The following is a 17,591-nucleotide window of genomic DNA, read 5'->3' as shown; positions in this document are numbered from 1 at the left end:
CACACTGGCACACCTTCTGCAGAAATCAATTGATAAAGACACCCTTAAAGTCTGTGCTTTGAACAAGTGGTAAGTTAACAACGATAAGGGCCTGAAGCAATATGCAGTTGTGTAGACCTCCCAGAACAAAGCAATTTTAGACATACCAGCAGCACAGGACCCAGCTGGGCCAGAGCCTTTCTTTGGCCACAAGTGTGAGCAAGGATGATTGATGGTGACCCTTGGTTGAGAAGGGGCCGGCACCCAGTGGCAGAGCCATGCTCAGTCTCTGAAGGGTGTGGGTTGACTACTCTCAAACAATCCTTTTGTCAGCCTCACAAAGCTCTTTTCAGAGACCATTAACTCTAGCTACCTGGTTACACTCTACCTGGTCCCAGAGTAAGCAGGCCCAATTAAGGCAAAGCCCTATTAATGCTTCCCTAACAAGGCTGCCCGCCCAGGTGTGCTACAGGTTACATTTAAAAACTAGGCTTTTGGAGAAAGACTCATAGTCAACAGTTGTTCAGCTTGGATTCATTCCAATTCCAAATAACTTACTTGAGGAAAGAAGAGGAGCTGCAGTTGACTTTTGAGCATTGACACTTAATTTTGGGGTCCTTTCATTAGTAGGCAGAGTTGGTAAACCGATTTTTTTTAATAACAGGGAGGGACTGAAAATCTATGGCACAGTTGAGAGAAAAATTGGGCACATATGACAACTCTTTAAAAACTGCCCTTTAAACAGAAAAGCCTGCTATTCTAGTGTGAAAGACTTTGGAGTCATCTGGGAATTGATTTGAAATGCACATTCTCTTGTCACCCCATATTCACATTGTAAGAACTAGGGAAGTGACGGACTACCCACTTGGCCTTATGCCCAATTCCAGAGGCATGAAATGTTGGCAGACTAAGAAAATATGGTCCTTTCTCCGCCGCTAGAAAAAATAACAAAGAATTTGCTGGACATAGTGGCATACACCTGCAGTCCTATCACTTGGGAGGCTGAGGCAGGAGGATCACCTGAGCCCAGGAGTTTAAGGCTGCAGTGAGCTATGACTGTACCACTGCATCCAGCCTGGGTGACAAAGAACCTGTCCTCCCCCCCCCCCCCCCCCGCCAAAAAGAAAATATGATCCTTTGAGCAAAGGCCTTTTCGAAGTGCCTGTGAAGTGAAAATTAGTCACAGCACTAAGATTACTCGGCTTTTTTCATCATTCTCAAGTAGGCAGTGGAGTTTCCAAGTAACGAGACTGGTATAAAAAGTGCACAAGCACATAAGCAGCTAGATATCTTTGAAGAGATCTATGTTGGTTTTGATTTCTAATGTAAATATTTGTAATTCACCCAACAAAACTCACCTACTCTAGTATATTAATGTATTTATGAACTAAATGACAGTTTTTAAACAATTTGGAGGAGTGGGAGAGCAGGTGTCCCTGGTTGGCTTTGTGGGTATCTCAGTGGTTTGCACCTGTGCAGCAGTGGTTTCTATTTTTTGTCATGATGGATCCTTCCTAGTGACTACCTGCCCCACCCACTTGGGTTTACAGGTCCCCAAGATGAAGGGCCATGTCTCCTCCATCAGTTTAGGGGCTGCCAAGATCAAGAACCCTATCAGGTGCCACCAAGGGAGAGAAATGACTAAGTGCTGTTTTTCCTCTACCTGAGTGGTGCCACTGGAGATAGGAGCCATGCAAGCACCTGCATGCCCCCGCCCCCGTCCCCCCTGACGCCCAGTGAGGACCACCTGCGCGGCCAGGACCGCGCTGACCTTGCCCTGTCTCCACAGGTTTCGGCATGACCACCCCCGCGACGGTGGGCGGGAAGGCCTTCCTCATCGCCTATGGGCTGTTCGGCTGCGCCGGGACCATCCTGTTCTTCAACCTCTTCCTGGAGCGCATCATCTCGCTGCTGGCCTTCATCATGCGCGCCTGCCGGGAGCGTCAGCTGCGCCGCAGCGGCCTGCTGCCCGCCACCTTCCGCCGTGGCTCCGCGCTCTCGGAGGCCGACAGCCTGGCGGGCTGGAAGCCCTCGGTGTATCACGTGCTGCTCATCCTGGGCCTGTTCGCCGTGCTGCTGTCGTGCTGCGCCTCGGCCATGTACACCAGCGTGGAAGGTTGGGACTACGTGGACTCGCTCTACTTCTGCTTCGTCACCTTCAGCACCATCGGCTTCGGGGATCTGGTGAGCAGCCAGCACGCCGCCTACCGGAACCAGGGGCTCTACCGCCTGGGCAACTTCCTCTTCATCCTGCTCGGCGTGTGCTGCATTTACTCGCTCTTCAACGTCATCTCCATCCTCATCAAGCAGGTGCTCAACTGGATGCTGCGCAAGCTGAGCTGCCGCTGCTGCGCGCGCTGCTGCCCGGCGCCCGGCGCGCCCCTGTCCCGGCGCAATGCCATCACCCCGGGCTCCCGGCTGCGCCGCCGCTTGGCCGCGCTCGGCGCCGACCCCGCGGCCCGCGACAGCGACGCCGAGGGCCGCCGCCTCTCGGGCGAGCTCATCTCCATGCGCGACCTCACGGCCTCTAACAAGGTGTCGCTGGCGCTGCTGCAGAAGCAGCTGTCGGAGACGGCCAACGGCTACCCGCGCAGCGTGTGCGTCAACACGCGCCAGAACGGCTTCTCGGGCGGCGTGGGCGCCCTGGGCATCATGAACAACCGGCTGGCCGAGACCAGCGCCTCCAGGTAGACCGCCCGTCCGCCCGCGCCAGGGACCCTCTCCAGGCCGCGGGGCCGCCGGGCGTGGTTTGCTTCCCTTCTCTCAGTCACTGCTGGCGCTTTCTTAATCTTTATCCAATAAAATGAAACAAAAAAAATTTTTTTAAAGAAATACTATTTGGCCAGGCCTGATGTTATCAAGGGCAGGTTTTGGGGACGCCTGTGTTCCTTGTGAGTTCCCTTTTCGAGAACCGTGGCCCCCAGCAGATTCTCCTTCAGGGAGAGAAAACGTGGCCCCCCCCAGGTCCCCACCCAGGGCATACCGCAGCGAGGAGGGTTTTGCAGACTGGCACTAAACCCCGTCCCCATGCACAGAAGCAGCCGGCAACCCCAAAGCATATGGTGCAACTTTTCGTGGCTCTGAATTACCTCCTCAGCATTTAGAATCCTGGCCCAGCCTAGCAGCTTCCTTCTGGTCGTCAGAAGTGATATAGTCACAGTTTTGACAGGTGGGGGTAGGGACAGCCATATGTTGCCTCCCGATGTATATATATAGAACAGCCACTACACACAGAGAATGGTGTAGTATTATGCAATGAGATGAAACATAGCACCAACTTGCGGACTGTGGCATTTCCCCCAGATTTGGAAATTGCAGTGGTGAGGGGCTTAGCTGGCCTTTCTCAGCCCAAATTTAGTCCATTTAGCACAGAGCACAGGGCAGCTACTTCTAATGGCGGGCAGTCCAGGGCACCTGTGAGGAGGGGAGCGCTGAGGCTGCAGGAGCCCTGCTGGGCTTTAGCTGGCTAATCTCCAGGCTCGGATCGGCAGATCTTGAATCCCCCAACCGTCCTTTCTTTCACAAGCTCATCCACAACAGGCCTTTTCAATATTAACCAGGAATATCTGAGTCTCCTCAGACAAGATATTTCTTTGTTGGTGTGGATTTTTTTTTTTTTTTTTCTTAACTACTGTTGATGAGTTCAACTTTTCCCCCTTTGAGAGATCATGGGGTTGCTGGGCGCAGCCCTCCAGCTTCTCCTCCTCCTCTGAAAGAGGCAGCTCTGCCAGCTGCGTTCTTGGGAACCAGGGCCTGCAGCACCAGGAACCCAAAAGAAGCCATCTTGCAAATGTCAGGGTGTTTGGTTCCAGAGGCCATGATGTGTTTGGGGTCAGGAAAGACAGAATCCCTTTCTAAATATTGTTTATCAAGAGGATTTGTCTTCTCCATGCACAGCCTGTTGGAGGTAGAGGAAGGCAGGAGGGAGGGAGCTGGTGAAACTTGTGGATGGAAGTAATGTTAGGATTAAAGTTTTGCTCTCAGGCGAGGGACAGATTCTCCCAGACTTGCCTTCTGCAGCACGGGGGCCCCTGACCTGGAGGAAGGCCAGATACCCAGGCTTCGTTGAAAGGATGGTGGTCTGGGGCTGTAAACAAACACTCTCTCTGGCCATTTTTCTCATCTATGATGAGGGCAAGGACAGGTGCCAGAGTTTATACAGGCACGGCGTGACCCACCAGTAGGCAGAGCTTCTGATAGGAAGTCTTAGAAAAGCACCGCCTCACCGCCTCCAGCTCGAGCCATGCTGTGAAATCTCTCTCCCTGGCAAATGTGCCTGGAACACACACATACACAAACATGCACGCATGCGCTCACGCATACAGCATTTGAGTCAAACTTGAATGTCAAACTCTTCTTTCCCCTTCTAGTTCGTGGCAGGAAGGGAAAGCTTACCTGAGATCTCAGTGACTCTCCAGCTATTTTGGGTAATTTCTGGTTTGAGTTGGGATTAGTTTTTAAATATGGACCCTAATCTGGGGTGAAGCCAGTGAAGCAGCGCTGGCCAGGAGAGAGGTCAGTCTTGCTAAATACTGAATGGTGGGCTCCTGTGAAAACCATGCTTTCAGGATTCACTGTGACTGTCAGGCCAGCCCAGCGAGTGCCCCCACATCCAAGCCATGGTTGCGGTCACAGTGAAGGGATTGCCCACTCAGAGGGACACATGTTCTCTAGGGCAGGGCCCTCTGACAGGACCTGGAAATAAAATCCACGTTTATCCCTTTAAAAAAGGGAACGATTAAAAGGCATTCAATTAGAGGTGTTACCTAGGCAACAGGAAATAACTTGGGGATCAGAGCTGTCCAGAAAGGGAAGAAGAGATCCCCATGATAGAGGCATCTAGATAGTGAGGACTTGATCTGGGGGCAAAATAACAGCCTACGCACAGTAAGTGAGCCCCAGCAACAGTCCAGCAACCTAAAACCCAGGCATCAAGACTGTGTGAGCTAGACAGGCCTAAAGAGACCTCCAGGCAATCCCCCGCCCAGCGTGCAGCACTACACAGAATCCTGGTCTCCATGGGAGGAACCAGGACCCACCTCCAGAGAAGAAAAACTCGAAACATTTCTTGGCAGTCTTCTCTGTTGGCGGTGCTTCCTAGACTCTATCCCAAGTTGCTTATGCTGCAGCCTCAGCTGTTTTTACTTCTTTTCTTATGCTTTGGTTTTGGAAAGAGGCAATTGAAGGCAGCTTGAGCAATCTTCTAAAGGAATCGTAAGCGTGGTTTCAAGGGGCAGGAAAATGAGACCCTTCCCCTTCCCACCCCCCAACTTCCCAGAGAAACGCCAGTCCTCCAAGGTACAGTGGCAGCTCAGGATCCAGTGGCACATGTTTATTTTTGCCTATGTTCCCCTGTCCCCATCCCCCAACCCAGTCTCAGTCACATGATGCCATGATACGTCACGCCATCGTCCCTCATGTCAGGCCAAAGGGCTCAGTGCCCCAGACGCCAGGGGCTGCTTCACTGAAGCAGGCATGTGGTTCTCCCATCATTTCAGGAACAGGGGGATGCCTTTCTTTGGTGCAGGTTCTTCTAGACCTCAGACCAAAAAAGAGCTCCATTCCCTCAGATGCTGTGGCCTCTCTCACTATCCTGGGGGTCTCATTTTTCCCACCACTGGTAGCTCACTGTAGCCTACAATTTCCTCACGCTCCCGGAGTTGCTTCCTAACCTTAGGCCTGAACTTACCCATCATGCCGGCGCTGTGGGGCTCCCTTAAAGGTGGAATGAGCTCCAAGAAGCCCTCGCCATATGGCTGTGGCCACATAGAAGCCAGAGTCTTGGCGAGCAGCCTTCTCAGAGCTGAGCAGAAAGGTAAAGAAGCCACCCTGGGTGTCCTAGCTTGCTAAAGCGAGGTGGCCAGGGCTTTGTGTCCTCTGAATGAAGCAATGCCTCCAGGCCTAGAGAAAGCATCAGAAGGCTTAGGCAATCTCAGGCTCTCATATTGTGGAAAATGCCAGGCAGCCCTGGGCATTTGCACAGTATCATGCATATATATATACACACACACACACATACACACCAGCCTTACAAAGAGCTACTATCCCTTTTCCCCAAGGAAAAGTCTCAGTCTGGGCCACTTTAAGAAGAAAGATTTCCCATTTTAACTCCTTAGAGATGTACCAGGGCCTGGAAAATCCCTCTCTGCCTTGGGGGAGTTTTATGTACAATTTGCATGTATTCAGGTTTCACACAGAAGCCAGCATCCAAACCCAAGCCAAACCCTGGAAAATAGCTGCTGAATTGACCCAGGATCCTCCGTCCTTCAGACAGGCCTCCCAGCAGACCCCCTCTTCCTGTGGGCTCTGGGGTGAGGGGTGACTGAGCCCTCATGGCCAAAAGAGAAGCTTCTGGGGAACTGAGGCAGACGGCAGCCCAGCCAGGCAGAGACCATAGGAGCGACGGGCCCTGTGGTTCGATCTTACTGTAACTTTTTACATTCTTAAAAAACAAAAAGCACAATTCCACATGCACACTGTCTGGAAAGCACAGCCAGACAGCCAGCCTAGGGCACTTCTGAGTCCAGAAGAGGCGCTGGGGCTTTATCTGTTGCAGGGTTGTTGTTTTGTTGTATAATGTGCTCGTGGTGACTCTGAAGGCTCCTCACTTTGTAGGGTGGAGAGGGAGGGAGGGAGGGCCTGCTGAGGCCATTCCTGACCCCCAGGATGGGCTCATCAGCATGGACTTGGGGCCTGGACTGTTGCCCCTGGAGCAGCTCTGGCACCTTCAGGCACCCCAGAGCACAATTGCTACATCTTCCACGCTAGTCTCATGCATTGAGGATTTCTGCACTCGGACCTGGCCCGAGACCCTCTTACCCTTCCCCTTCTTCCCTAAGGAAGCTCCCCATTGCTTTACAAATCATTTTTTATGCTATATGTTCTCTCAGGAGGGGGCTAGAGCATGCGGGACAAGCCTGCAGGGTTTCTCAAACAATACATCTATTTTTCTGAGCAGCACTCCAAGAGAGGACTTAAAGGGTGTTTAAATTAACGATGAATAAAATGCAGCCTGCCACTCCTCTAAGCTGTTTGCTTTCTGTCTGTCAGAGCCGCCTGCCTCCCCATCTTCCAGTTCACACCTCCTCTCTGGAGGGCCTGGGGGACTTCACCTGTTAGGATGGGGCCCAGTGGCAGCTCCACTGGGAAGTTACTCTACAAAACAGTGAAACAGAGCCCAGGGCACCAAGGGACCTCCTGGGCAGCTTGGCCAGGCTGGGCCAAGGCTGGGGGACTGGGAGATGGATCCAACCTGGCTGTGCACGAGGCTCTGCAAATGGAGCTTTAAATGATCCTGAGGCCCGGGCCCTACTCCCAGGACTCTGATTTCATTGCTCTAAGGAGCAACTCAGGCCAGCCCTGGAATTTTTGGGGGGGATTCTAATGGGCAGTCATGGACTTGAATACACCCTGTAAACACAGAGCACTCACATTATGGTGGTGTAGAAGGAGCGTTCACTAAGAAACTAGGAGTTCTGAATTCTAGTTTTGGATCTGGCAGTCATTTAGCTCACTCCAATCCTCTTTCCCCATCTCCAAATTGGGATAATGATACCGTCTCCCCCACCTCCCAGAGGTCTTACGAGAAATAAATGAGGGGCTGGAAACTCTGAAAAGTGTAAAGTCCTCCACCATTGCAAGATGTCACAATTATAAGAGGCATTTCATGAGGATATGGGACCAGGTTGCCCTATTGCTTCTGCATGGGGTCCTTCCCACAGTGTCAGCTGCGGATGACGTTCTTCCAGCAGGTTGCTTTTGCCCAGGTTGCCTTTGCAAACCCCTTCTTTTCAGAAGCAGCTTACTTGCCCTAATAATAGTGCAAACTCTACTGAGGTCTTCTCTCCCCTCTACATCCCCCTCCTTCTTTTCCTTCAATCTTCCCTAGAAATGAGAAGTAATTGACCGTCAGGCTCACACTGGCCCCACCCACCTCCATCTACAAGATCACTCCCCACTCCCCTGGGCTCCCCACCCTGTTAAGCATGACCACTCAGAAGCACAAGCTCCCCCATCTTCTATCTACAGCAGGGACTTTCATGACATCAAATGATAAAACAAGAAGTTTTATACAACTATACCGTACAGATCTTGCACTATTTTTCATTCTGGTACTGTTTTGTTTTGTTTTAACCCATTTATGCTGGAGGTTGCAAAATTTTGTGTAAAAAATCAGACCTTGGCGATGACCTTAAGCAGTGGGATGTAAATAACTCCCACAGGCTTAGTGTTCCAATAATGGAACGCTAGGCAGAAGTGGGTTAATGCTGGTCAAAGCTATTAAACTGATTTCATGATCTGCCTATGAATTACACCCAGCAATCTGAGAAACACCGGCTTATAGTGTTTCTGGAAAGAGGCCTTCCTGTTAGCTTCCAGCCAAGACCCATTAGCTAGGCTGCCATGGTGCAGAGGCCTGAGTTCTGGTCACCCATCAGCTCTCCTCTCTGTTGGGGTCTCCAGCTGTGCCCCAGTTGTGTGATGGGCACAGGTGGCTGTTTTACCTGCATGAAGTAGCCTAGATGGTCCTTGGGTTCCTTTCAAGTTCTAAGGCTTGTGATTCCTATAACATTTCATATGACACTCCAGTGATCCCTGGATGGACTGCCGTTCCTCTCCCTTCTGTGGCCAGTTACCTTTCTATGAGCATATCTAACAAGCAGATTTTAAAAAGAAACTTTTAGCTGGGCGTGGTGGCTCATGCCTATAATCCCAGCACTTTGGGAGGCTGAGACAAGTGGATCACTTGAGCCTAGGAGTTCAAGACCAGCCTAGGCAACATGTCAAAACCGTGTCTTTACTAAAAATACAAACAATTAGCCAGTCATAGTGGTGCATGCCTGTAGTCCCAGAGACTTAGGAGGCTGAGGTGGGAGGATCACCCGAGCCCAGGAAGTCGATGTTTCAGTGAGCCATGATCATGCCGCTGTACTCCAGCCTTGGTGACAGAGTAAGACCCTGTCTCAAAAAGAAAGAAAAAAAAAAGAAAAAGAGAAGAAAAAAGAACTTTATATTTACCAAGCCAGGCCCCTGGACAAGAGACTTGCATATTTATCTTATTTAATCCCCTAGCCAATCTTGGAAATTTAACACTTTCCTCCCATTTTGTCTTGGGTCAGAGAGGTCAAGTAACTCATCTAGTTTGGGGTCAGGTATCCCCTGCGTTAGGGGCTGGAGAGACAAGGGTGAGAAAGACAGGACGGCTCTTGCTGTCCCTGGACTCCAGGCTCCTAGAGGCTGATGGAGGCAGAGCGCTGCAGTACAGCCTGCTGAGGGCTCCCTGTCCACCAGGCATTCTGGGCTGCCATGGGCACACCAAAGAGAGGCAGCCACCCAGCCTGGGTAGGCAGAGAAGGCTCTCAGAAGCAGCTGTCCATGCTGAGCCTGAGAGCAGCAAGCCTGCTGACAAGGAGCAGGAAGAGCAGCCCGGGCAGAGCAGTGTGTGGGGAGAGCAGAGCAGGGACTTGTTGGGGGAACCATATGTAGTTCTGCAGGACTGGAACACGCAGAGCAAGGGAGGTAATGGGGTGGGGGGTGGGGGCAGATAGCGAAGGGCCTTGTAAAACAAAGCAAAGACTTTTTGCCTAATCCTAAGGACACTGGCAAGCCAGTGGAGGGGTTTTAAGGATGCGTGTGCTGCCGAAAATGACTCAGAATGCAGGAGTGGAGGAGGAAAGCAGATGGCAGGGTGGACCGAGGTAGTGCTAGTGAGAACAGAGAGAAGTGGAGATATTTGAGGGACACCTGAAAGGGTACGTCCACAGAATCAATGCTTTGCCTGGATGGGGATGATAAGACTGAGAGAGAGGAATTGGGATGGAGCCAGGTCTCAGGCTAAGCAGGCAGGTAGACAGTGGTGCCACCACTGAGCCTGGGAACCCAGGAGGAGGAATAGAAGAGGTGATGAGTTCAGTGAAGAAGTTAGACTTGAGGGGCCCATGAGATAAACATGGGGGAGGGGTTTCCACCAAGCAATTGACCTTGTGAGTCTAGAGCTCATAACAATGATCCAGGCTAGAGCAACATTTTGGAAGTTCTCAGCACCAAGACGATGTGAATCACTCAGGCTGTGCGTGTGTAGAATGAGATAAAAAGAGGATCACAACCAGCATTTAAGGGACAGGAGGAAGAAGAAAAAAGACTAAGGAAAGAGGGTCAGAGATGTGGGAGAAAACCGAGAGCATGGGATGCCACAGAGCCAGGGGAAACAAGGGTTTCAAGAAGGAATGAGTGCCAAGTGCCACTGAGTAATTAAGACAAGGACTGAAGAAAACACCCACAAGATTTATCAAAGGGAGATATCAGTGACCTTGGCAGAAGCAGCTTCAGGGGGGTGTCAGCTTCTTTAGAACTGGTGCTGCCTGGCTAATTTTCATGGGTCACACATTAGGGATACTAGTTAGGATACAGATTCAAGCCACTCTAACAGAGGTTCAAAATAATACTGGCTTCCGTGGGTAAAAGTTCATGTCTCTCTCTTAAGAGTGAGTGCAAGCATAATCTATGTAGTATCAGACACCCAGCTACTTCTATCTGTACACATCATTTGTGTTCCTTTGCCATTGGCCAGAACTTTGTCACATGACCTAATATAGCTGCAAGAGAATCCAGAAAATGCACCTTTTATTCAAAGTGGCCATGTACCAAGTGGGGCTGGTGCTCCTAAGAAGAGTATTGTTCATCTCATGTTCAGGCCAGCAAGGGGACATTAGGCAGCTGCAGTGGGACCTCTGAGGGGTGACAATGAGGGTAGTATGATAGCTGCCTGTTGTTACTGGATTGATTTAGACTTCAGTTGGAAACAGAAAGTGAGTCCCTTCCTCTCTCCTCCCTCTTCCTGCCCTCCCCCACCAACAAGCTCTCCCGGTGGTAAACCTGTTTGGAAGGAATCCAGCAAGGAATTCTGGGAAATGTAGTTTGCTCAGCAATGCAGAGCAGAGTTCAGAGGCAGTGGGTGTACAAGAACACATCATCCCATTAGCACACTTTAGCCATTGTGAAGTTCCCAGAAGGTGCTTTCTCACTGTAAGTCCTGGAATCTGGGCAAAGAAAGTTATATTCCTGACTCCTTTGTGGTCCATTTTTGAGAGCTTCCTACTCCACTTTTAGGGAGATGTTTACAGAAGGGATGTTTGTAGAGTTACAAGTGAAAAACTTAACCAGAAGGCAACAGACACCAGGTCATGAGAGCTCACTGCTGCACCTATTCTGTCTCTCTGGCTGACTGCAAGCAGATCTCGTTCCCCCACAAAGTTTCCTTTTCCATGTCAGCAAAATGAGGCACTGGTCTTTTGGCTCTATCGCTCTGAGGTTCTGAAAGGAAGGAGAAGAGAGGAGAAAATGTAGGAGTTCCACGGGGATTTCCATCAAGAATGATACTCAGCAAACATCTGCCGAGTACCTGACCCATCTTAGACAGTTTGTTTCAATTCTTTTTTCTCCATGGACTGGGAGGAGCAGGACCAGCCACCTGGATGCAGGATGGAAGGAAATGTCCTCCGTAAGGCCGTGTATGGTCTAGGAGCTAGGACCTGTCGGTTGGCAACTATAGAAGCAGTGATATCCCAGTCATATCACCAGGGGCAGGCTCAGAGAAGTCCTGGAGAGGCTGCTTCAGATCTGAGTTCCATGCCAAGCACTGGGTTGCTCTGTGCTTCACCCAGCTCTACTTCTCCAGCCCTTCATTCCTTTTCTATCTTCAGCCTGGCAAAGAATAAGCTATTCTTCATTTATTCTGGGCAGCCAGTTAATATTAATACCAGGGTTAATAGATCTGTTTCTCCCATACACCATCTTGTCTTCTCCTCCACCTAAAATTGCTCTAAGATAAGTTCTTAAAAATCCTTCTTCTCATGGGCAGGTCACAGTGCTGCTGTGTTCCACCGAATAAAGACAAACCACGAGAGCTGGTCATATTCATAGCTGACCAACTACCTGCAGTGAGAGTGTAGGGGTGTTGAGATAGCCCCCAGGGCAGATCCTGGAGCCTTGACTTTTGTGTACCCAGGATGCTTTCCTGTCCCTTTCTTCTAGGGACACTAGCTCTGTTCTTGTAGATAACTCCACCCATCTCCATGCAGTCTAGTGGACCTGCCAATCACAGGGTCCCTCCTGTATCAGTTATGAAAGCATTCAACTGCAATGAACAGAAAACCCATTGAAGGGTAGTTTTAAGGAATAAAAATCAAGGTTTATTTCATTACCATAACCAGAACTCTGGAGCAGGTGGTCTGGGGCTAGCACAGTGACAGTGATGCCATCAGTAAGGCTGGCTCCTCCTTCCCGCTCTGCCATCCTTTCCATGTTGGCTTGCCACCCCAGGTGCCAGATGGTAGCTATCCCTCCAAGGCTCACATCCATGTTACTAGTAGCAAGAAGTAGCAGGGAGAAGGTAAAAAATGTTCTCTCCCAACAGGACTTTTCCTAGGCCTCCCTAGGACTTTCCGCTGCATCTCATTGACCAGAAGAGAGTCATATGATCGTCACCACCTATAAGGGAGGGAGGCAGAGAATGTTGTGTTTTCAGTCCCCTGTACAAGAGGACAGCATAGGGGAGGGGATTGGGATGGGTGTGAAGTGAGAATGCGCACAGTTCCTGCTGCCTCCTCATCAAGGCTGGATTAATCACGGTTCCGAATTCTCAGAGATACAGCCATTGCTCTAAGGGAGGGTGCATGCCTCAGGTCGGGGGGTAGGGGGAAAGTCCCCTGGCCTGACACAAACTGGAGGTGGTGGAGTAGCCCTTTCTTGTCTTGGTTTATAAATTAGGCCTGGCGGCATGAGTCAGGGTCAAGTTAACACAATAGAATCCAGTCCAGCTGATTTAAGCAGAAAAAGACCTATCATTGGCGATCAACTCCAACCTGGCCACCTAGCTCTCTGACACTGACGACCTGACTGGGTGACAGAATTGTGACTCCAGCACATCACGCCACAGTCCTCAGGCAGGGTCTTACGTGCTAAGGAGAGACACCTGGACACCACAATCCTGCGCCAGGTACCATCTGCACACAGCAGGCCACCTCCAGCCAGCTAATACTGATACAACTGACGTGTTGGCAGCCAGCCGACATCACTCGGAGACTGTGCTTTCCTGCTATGGGACAGAGAATTTGCAATCTGTTGGTTTTCAAAGACCTACCCCATTTCTCCTCCCCCGTCTCATCCTGAACAACCTTCCAAGACCCTGGCCTGAATCAGGTTTTCTCTTTGGCAATAAAACTTTTTCACTCAGTGCTCAACGTTTGTTCTCTAATGGGCTTTATTTTCTCTTTAACTTGGACTGTTAAATGCACCCCCATCTCTGGGAAGCCTGAAGAGACTCTAGGCTTGAGCTCTAGGTTGAGCTCTGGGATTAACTCTCAGGAGAGACACACCTACAGAACCAGGTCACTGAGGAGGTTGTTATCTCTCTGATCAAGAAAGAGCCTTTTTCAGATGCTACCATGATAAAGCCACTCCAAAATAAACAGAACCCCTCACTTGCCCCCAAAAAAACCAGCAGAAGCATGGGCTCCTTCTCCAATCTGCCTTTGAAAATCTTGCTGAAGTGCCTCTAATGTGTAGAACCTAAATCTCATCCAGATTGGTAGCTGCAAGAGAGACTGGCTGCTGCTGGAGCAGAGGGAGGGGAAAGTCTTGGCTCCTGGGAGATGGAGATGGGAATCCCACCAACAAGATAAAGGTCCCAGAAAAGACAACGCCATAAATCGACCTTGCTAACTTTTGCCGTCAGAGGATGGAGGCTGAACATAAGCCCTAACATACTTTCCCTTAAAAACAAGTTTTCTGCCATTCCTGCTTACATTTCTAACAAATGCTCAGTCTCCAGTGTTGACTTAATGTTTATGTGACAGGGTCTCTGCCAGCCCAACTTCTAATATTATTCACAAAACACCCCAACATTTCACAGCAGTCCCTCAATCTGTCTCCCTTTTCTGGGTTCCAACTTCCCTTGATTCTCTTCTAAGCACTAGAGCTTGGGGCAAAAGAGTGGGAGGGAGGTTTCTACTGGCTAGAGAGTCCAAGAGAGAGTCACTGTTTCAGAAACTTGGAACGTTCGCTTCTCCCCACCCCACATATCCTCACCCTTGCCCTCCCTAATAAGGAATTTTCCTTCTCATTGGCTAAAAAATCAAAACAATAAAAAGGAAAAAAATCTTATTCTGACAATGTTTTAATCCTACACAAGTTAACAGGAAGGATGCAAAAGCACTGGAGGCTGGCCGTGCAGAGGCTCACGCGTGTACCCCCAGCACTTCAGGAGACCGAGTTGGAAGGATTTCTTGGGCCCAGGAGTTCAAGATCAGCCTGGACAAGATAGCAAGACCTCATCTCTACAAAAAATTTAAAAATTAGCCAGGTATGGTGGCATATGCCTGTGGTCCCAGGTACTCGGGAGGCTGAGGCAGGAGAATTGCTTGAACCCAGGAGGTGGAGGCTGCAATGACCCATGATCACACAACAGTACTCCAGCGTAGGCCACATAGCAAGATGCGGTATCCTCTTTTTTTTTTTTTTTTTTTTTTTGGAGATAGAGTCTCGTTCTGTTACCCTGGCTAGAGTGCAGTAGTGCAATCTTGGCTTACTGCAAACTCCACCTGCTGGGTTCAAACGATTCTCCTGCCTCAGCCTCCTGAGTAGCTAGGATTACAGGCATCTGCCACCACGCCTGGCTAATTTTTGTGTTTTTAGTAGAGATGGGTTTCACAGGGTTGCCCAGCCTGGTCTCAAACTCCTAGCCTCATGTGATCCACCCACCTCGGCCTCCTAAAGTGCTGGGATTACAGGCGTTAGCCACTGTGCCCAGCTTCGAGACCCAGTCTTTTTGTTTGTTTGTTTGTGTGTTTGTTTTGTTTTTGTTTTTGAGATGGAGTCTCGCTCTGTCGCCCAGGCTGGAGCGCAGTGGCTGGATCTCGGCTCACTGCAAGCTCCGCCTCCCGGGTTCACGCCATTCTCCTGCCTCAGCTTCCCGAGTAGCTGGGACTACAGGCGCCCGCCACCTCGCCCGGCTAGTTTTTTTTTTTTTTTTTTTTGTATTTTTTAGTAGAGACGGGGTTTCACCGTGTTAGCCAGGATGGTCTTGATCTCCTGACCTCGTGATCCACCCGTCTCGGCCTCCCAAAGTGCTGGGATTACAGGCTTGAGCCACCGCGCCCGGCGAGACCCAGTCTTAAAAAAGAAAAAAAAAAAAAAAGAAGGAAAGAAATCTAAAAGAAAGCACTAGAGGTGCAATCAAGCTTCTGGCCCCAAGATTTCTAAAGTCTAGTTGTCTCCTGGGTATCCTCTTTGACTCCTTTCCCTGAAGGTATTAAGGCCCTCTCCCCGGCGCCACCCCTACCTCTCTCCCCCTGAAGTCTGCAGGCAGCGAGCTTCCCCTGCTCCTCTCTGTACCATGCCTATGGGTGCAGGCCTGGCTGCTCCTGCACCCATGTGCTTTAGGTGCTTCGCTCCCACTGAAGAAACTCCAGAGAGATTTGCCACAGCTGCCACTGTCCCCCAAAGGCAGTGGTAAAACAAGCCAGCGGGCCACAGAGGGAGCAAGCCAAGCTCCACTGGCATGTCCTCCTTACTCTAGTTCACTCACTGCACACAAAGGAGGCTTTTTATACGGGAGAAGCCTGGATTGGAAGCAGATTTACCGGGACCATGACTTTTTCCACCACACCAAGTCGTAGCCATGGAAAGCATTACCTTGACCCCTACCTGCAAAAAGGCACTGCACTCCCACTGCTTGTGAGTTCCTTCTCTTCTAACATGTCCTCTCCATTACCCACTTCAAGGCCCAACACCAGGTGATCCAAGCCCACCTGGAGAGTCCCACAGACAGTTGCCTGGAGAGTCATCCTGATCCACAGCATATTTGTATAAAGGAGAAATAAACCTCCTTAATATTCCACCACTGAGATCCAGGGATTGTTTATTACTGCAGCTTAGCCTTGCCTATCCAGACTGATACACACCTGTTCACTTGCTGCTCCATAGCTGTTCTCATGATGGCTCCTGAGGGCTTATGATTTCCCCTGGGAGTGCAAAATCTCCCAAGGAACAAGGTCCATCATGTCTTCCCTTGTACAAGTCATCACCTTGTTGAGGATTGCTTTTCTCACTATAAATGGAGCTTAAAATGTCAGCACATATTTCATGAAGGTTTTGTAAGAATCAAAAGAGACAAATCATGGAAACACCTCAATTTTTTTAAGTTTTAAATCCTTTTACTCCCCATTTCTCCATCATCAACCCCTACCCCCATCTTTTCCAGTGCCCATGTTAGGGCTAGGCCACAAGCAGCTGATAATAAAGTGACCAGCACATCACCTGTCTCAAATACTTGTACCCAGAAGGTATTCAAGGGAAAACCCTCAGGCAAATCAGAGGTTGCCTATAAGGTGAGATTTCAGGGCATCTTCCCCCCACTTCATCTCTCTCCACAGTTTCACTTTTAAACAAACCCACTCCTCACCAGCTTCTTGATGCTGAAAGTTGGTAAGACAGCCTGCTATAGGACCTTTGAAACAACAGGAGGTTCAGGTCCAGACATCTTTTGTGAGAGGTCCCCAAGACCACCTGGGATTTAATGATTCACTAGAAAGACTCACAGAACTCAGAAAGCTATTCACAGAACTCAGAAAAGCTCATAGTTGTAGATTACTACCGTGAAAGAATACAGATTAAAATTAACAAAGGAAAAAGGCATACAGAGCAGAATCCAGGAGAAGCCAGGTGCAAGCTTCCAGTTATCCTCTCCCAGTGGATTCATGTGGACAGTGCTTAATTCTCCCAGTAATGATGTGACAACACGTGTGAATGAAGTACAGATCCTCCTCCACTTATGATGGGTTATGTCCCAATAAACCCATTGTAGAGTGCAAAACTCACAAGTTGAACCATTGTAAGTTGGGACCGGCTGGATTGCTCACTTCAGCCTTGATGTTCAGGGTTTTTATTGGTGGTTGGTCACATAGGCCTGGAGCATCTGCATGACTGATCTTAGCTTCTCATTCTCTGTCCCTCTAGGGCTCAAACTGATACAGTGTGGCCCAGGGCCCCAGGGGAACAAAGACAAGTGTTCATCATAAATTGCACTGTTAGCATACATTTTCTAGAGTGGTTCTAAGTTCAGCATTCAAAGATACTCTTTGAATACAAAGCAGGGTATTCTCAGGGTTTAGAGATTATTTCTGAGGCTCAGGCTGAGGGCCAGTCTTTTCTTCAGAATGTGAGGGGTATGAGTACCTCAAGTCAGCTACGCTAACCCTTTACTGCATACACTTGCACTCCACACAGTTCCTCATCTGCAGGTAGCCTCTGCCTCCCCAGTTCATGCCAACAGAGGCCAGTAACCAAAGTGGATAAGAAGAACAGTGGAAGCCACAGCTGGTCTTGACTCCCTGCCCCTCCCAGCAGAACAAGCACCAAAGTTCCCAGACTCAAAGACCCTCCTTCCTTTTGGGGGGACCCAAGCGGCTGATGCGCTCTCCAGGTGGCTTGGTGTGCCCATGGAAGCTACATTGTGCCCCATCCCTTCTGCCTCATGAGTCTCCCTGGCAAGTGGGAGTGGCCCCGGCATACACCTCTGTAACCACATTGTTGATGACATTCCACTTTCATCC

General features: G+C 49.9%; 2 protein-coding genes across 2 annotated transcripts in view; one reads left to right on the top strand and one right to left on the bottom strand.

The window, feature by feature from the left end:
* Positions 1-7,006, top strand: part of LOC105464987 (potassium two pore domain channel subfamily K member 12) — a 56,497-nt gene extending 49,491 nt beyond the window's left edge. The window contains exon 2 of the mRNA XM_011713158.3: positions 1,769-7,006. Coding sequence (XP_011711460.1) covers positions 1,769-2,670 — 902 coding nt within the window. The 3' untranslated portion in view covers positions 2,671-7,006. The remainder of the gene's footprint in view (positions 1-1,768) is intronic.
* A 4,154-nt stretch (positions 7,007-11,160) lies between these two features.
* The window catches only part of LOC105464985 (mutS homolog 2), a 102,479-nt gene continuing 96,048 nt past the window's right edge, over positions 11,161-17,591 (bottom strand). Inside the window, exon 16 of the mRNA XM_071076662.1 lies at positions 11,161-11,292. Coding sequence (XP_070932763.1) covers positions 11,161-11,292 — 132 coding nt within the window. The remainder of the gene's footprint in view (positions 11,293-17,591) is intronic.

Source organism: Macaca nemestrina, chromosome 13 (genome assembly GCF_043159975.1).
Source record: "Macaca nemestrina isolate mMacNem1 chromosome 13, mMacNem.hap1, whole genome shotgun sequence".
Classification (NCBI taxonomy): Eukaryota; Metazoa; Chordata; class Mammalia; order Primates; family Cercopithecidae; genus Macaca; species Macaca nemestrina.
This window is presented reverse-complemented; position numbering and strand designations above follow the sequence as displayed.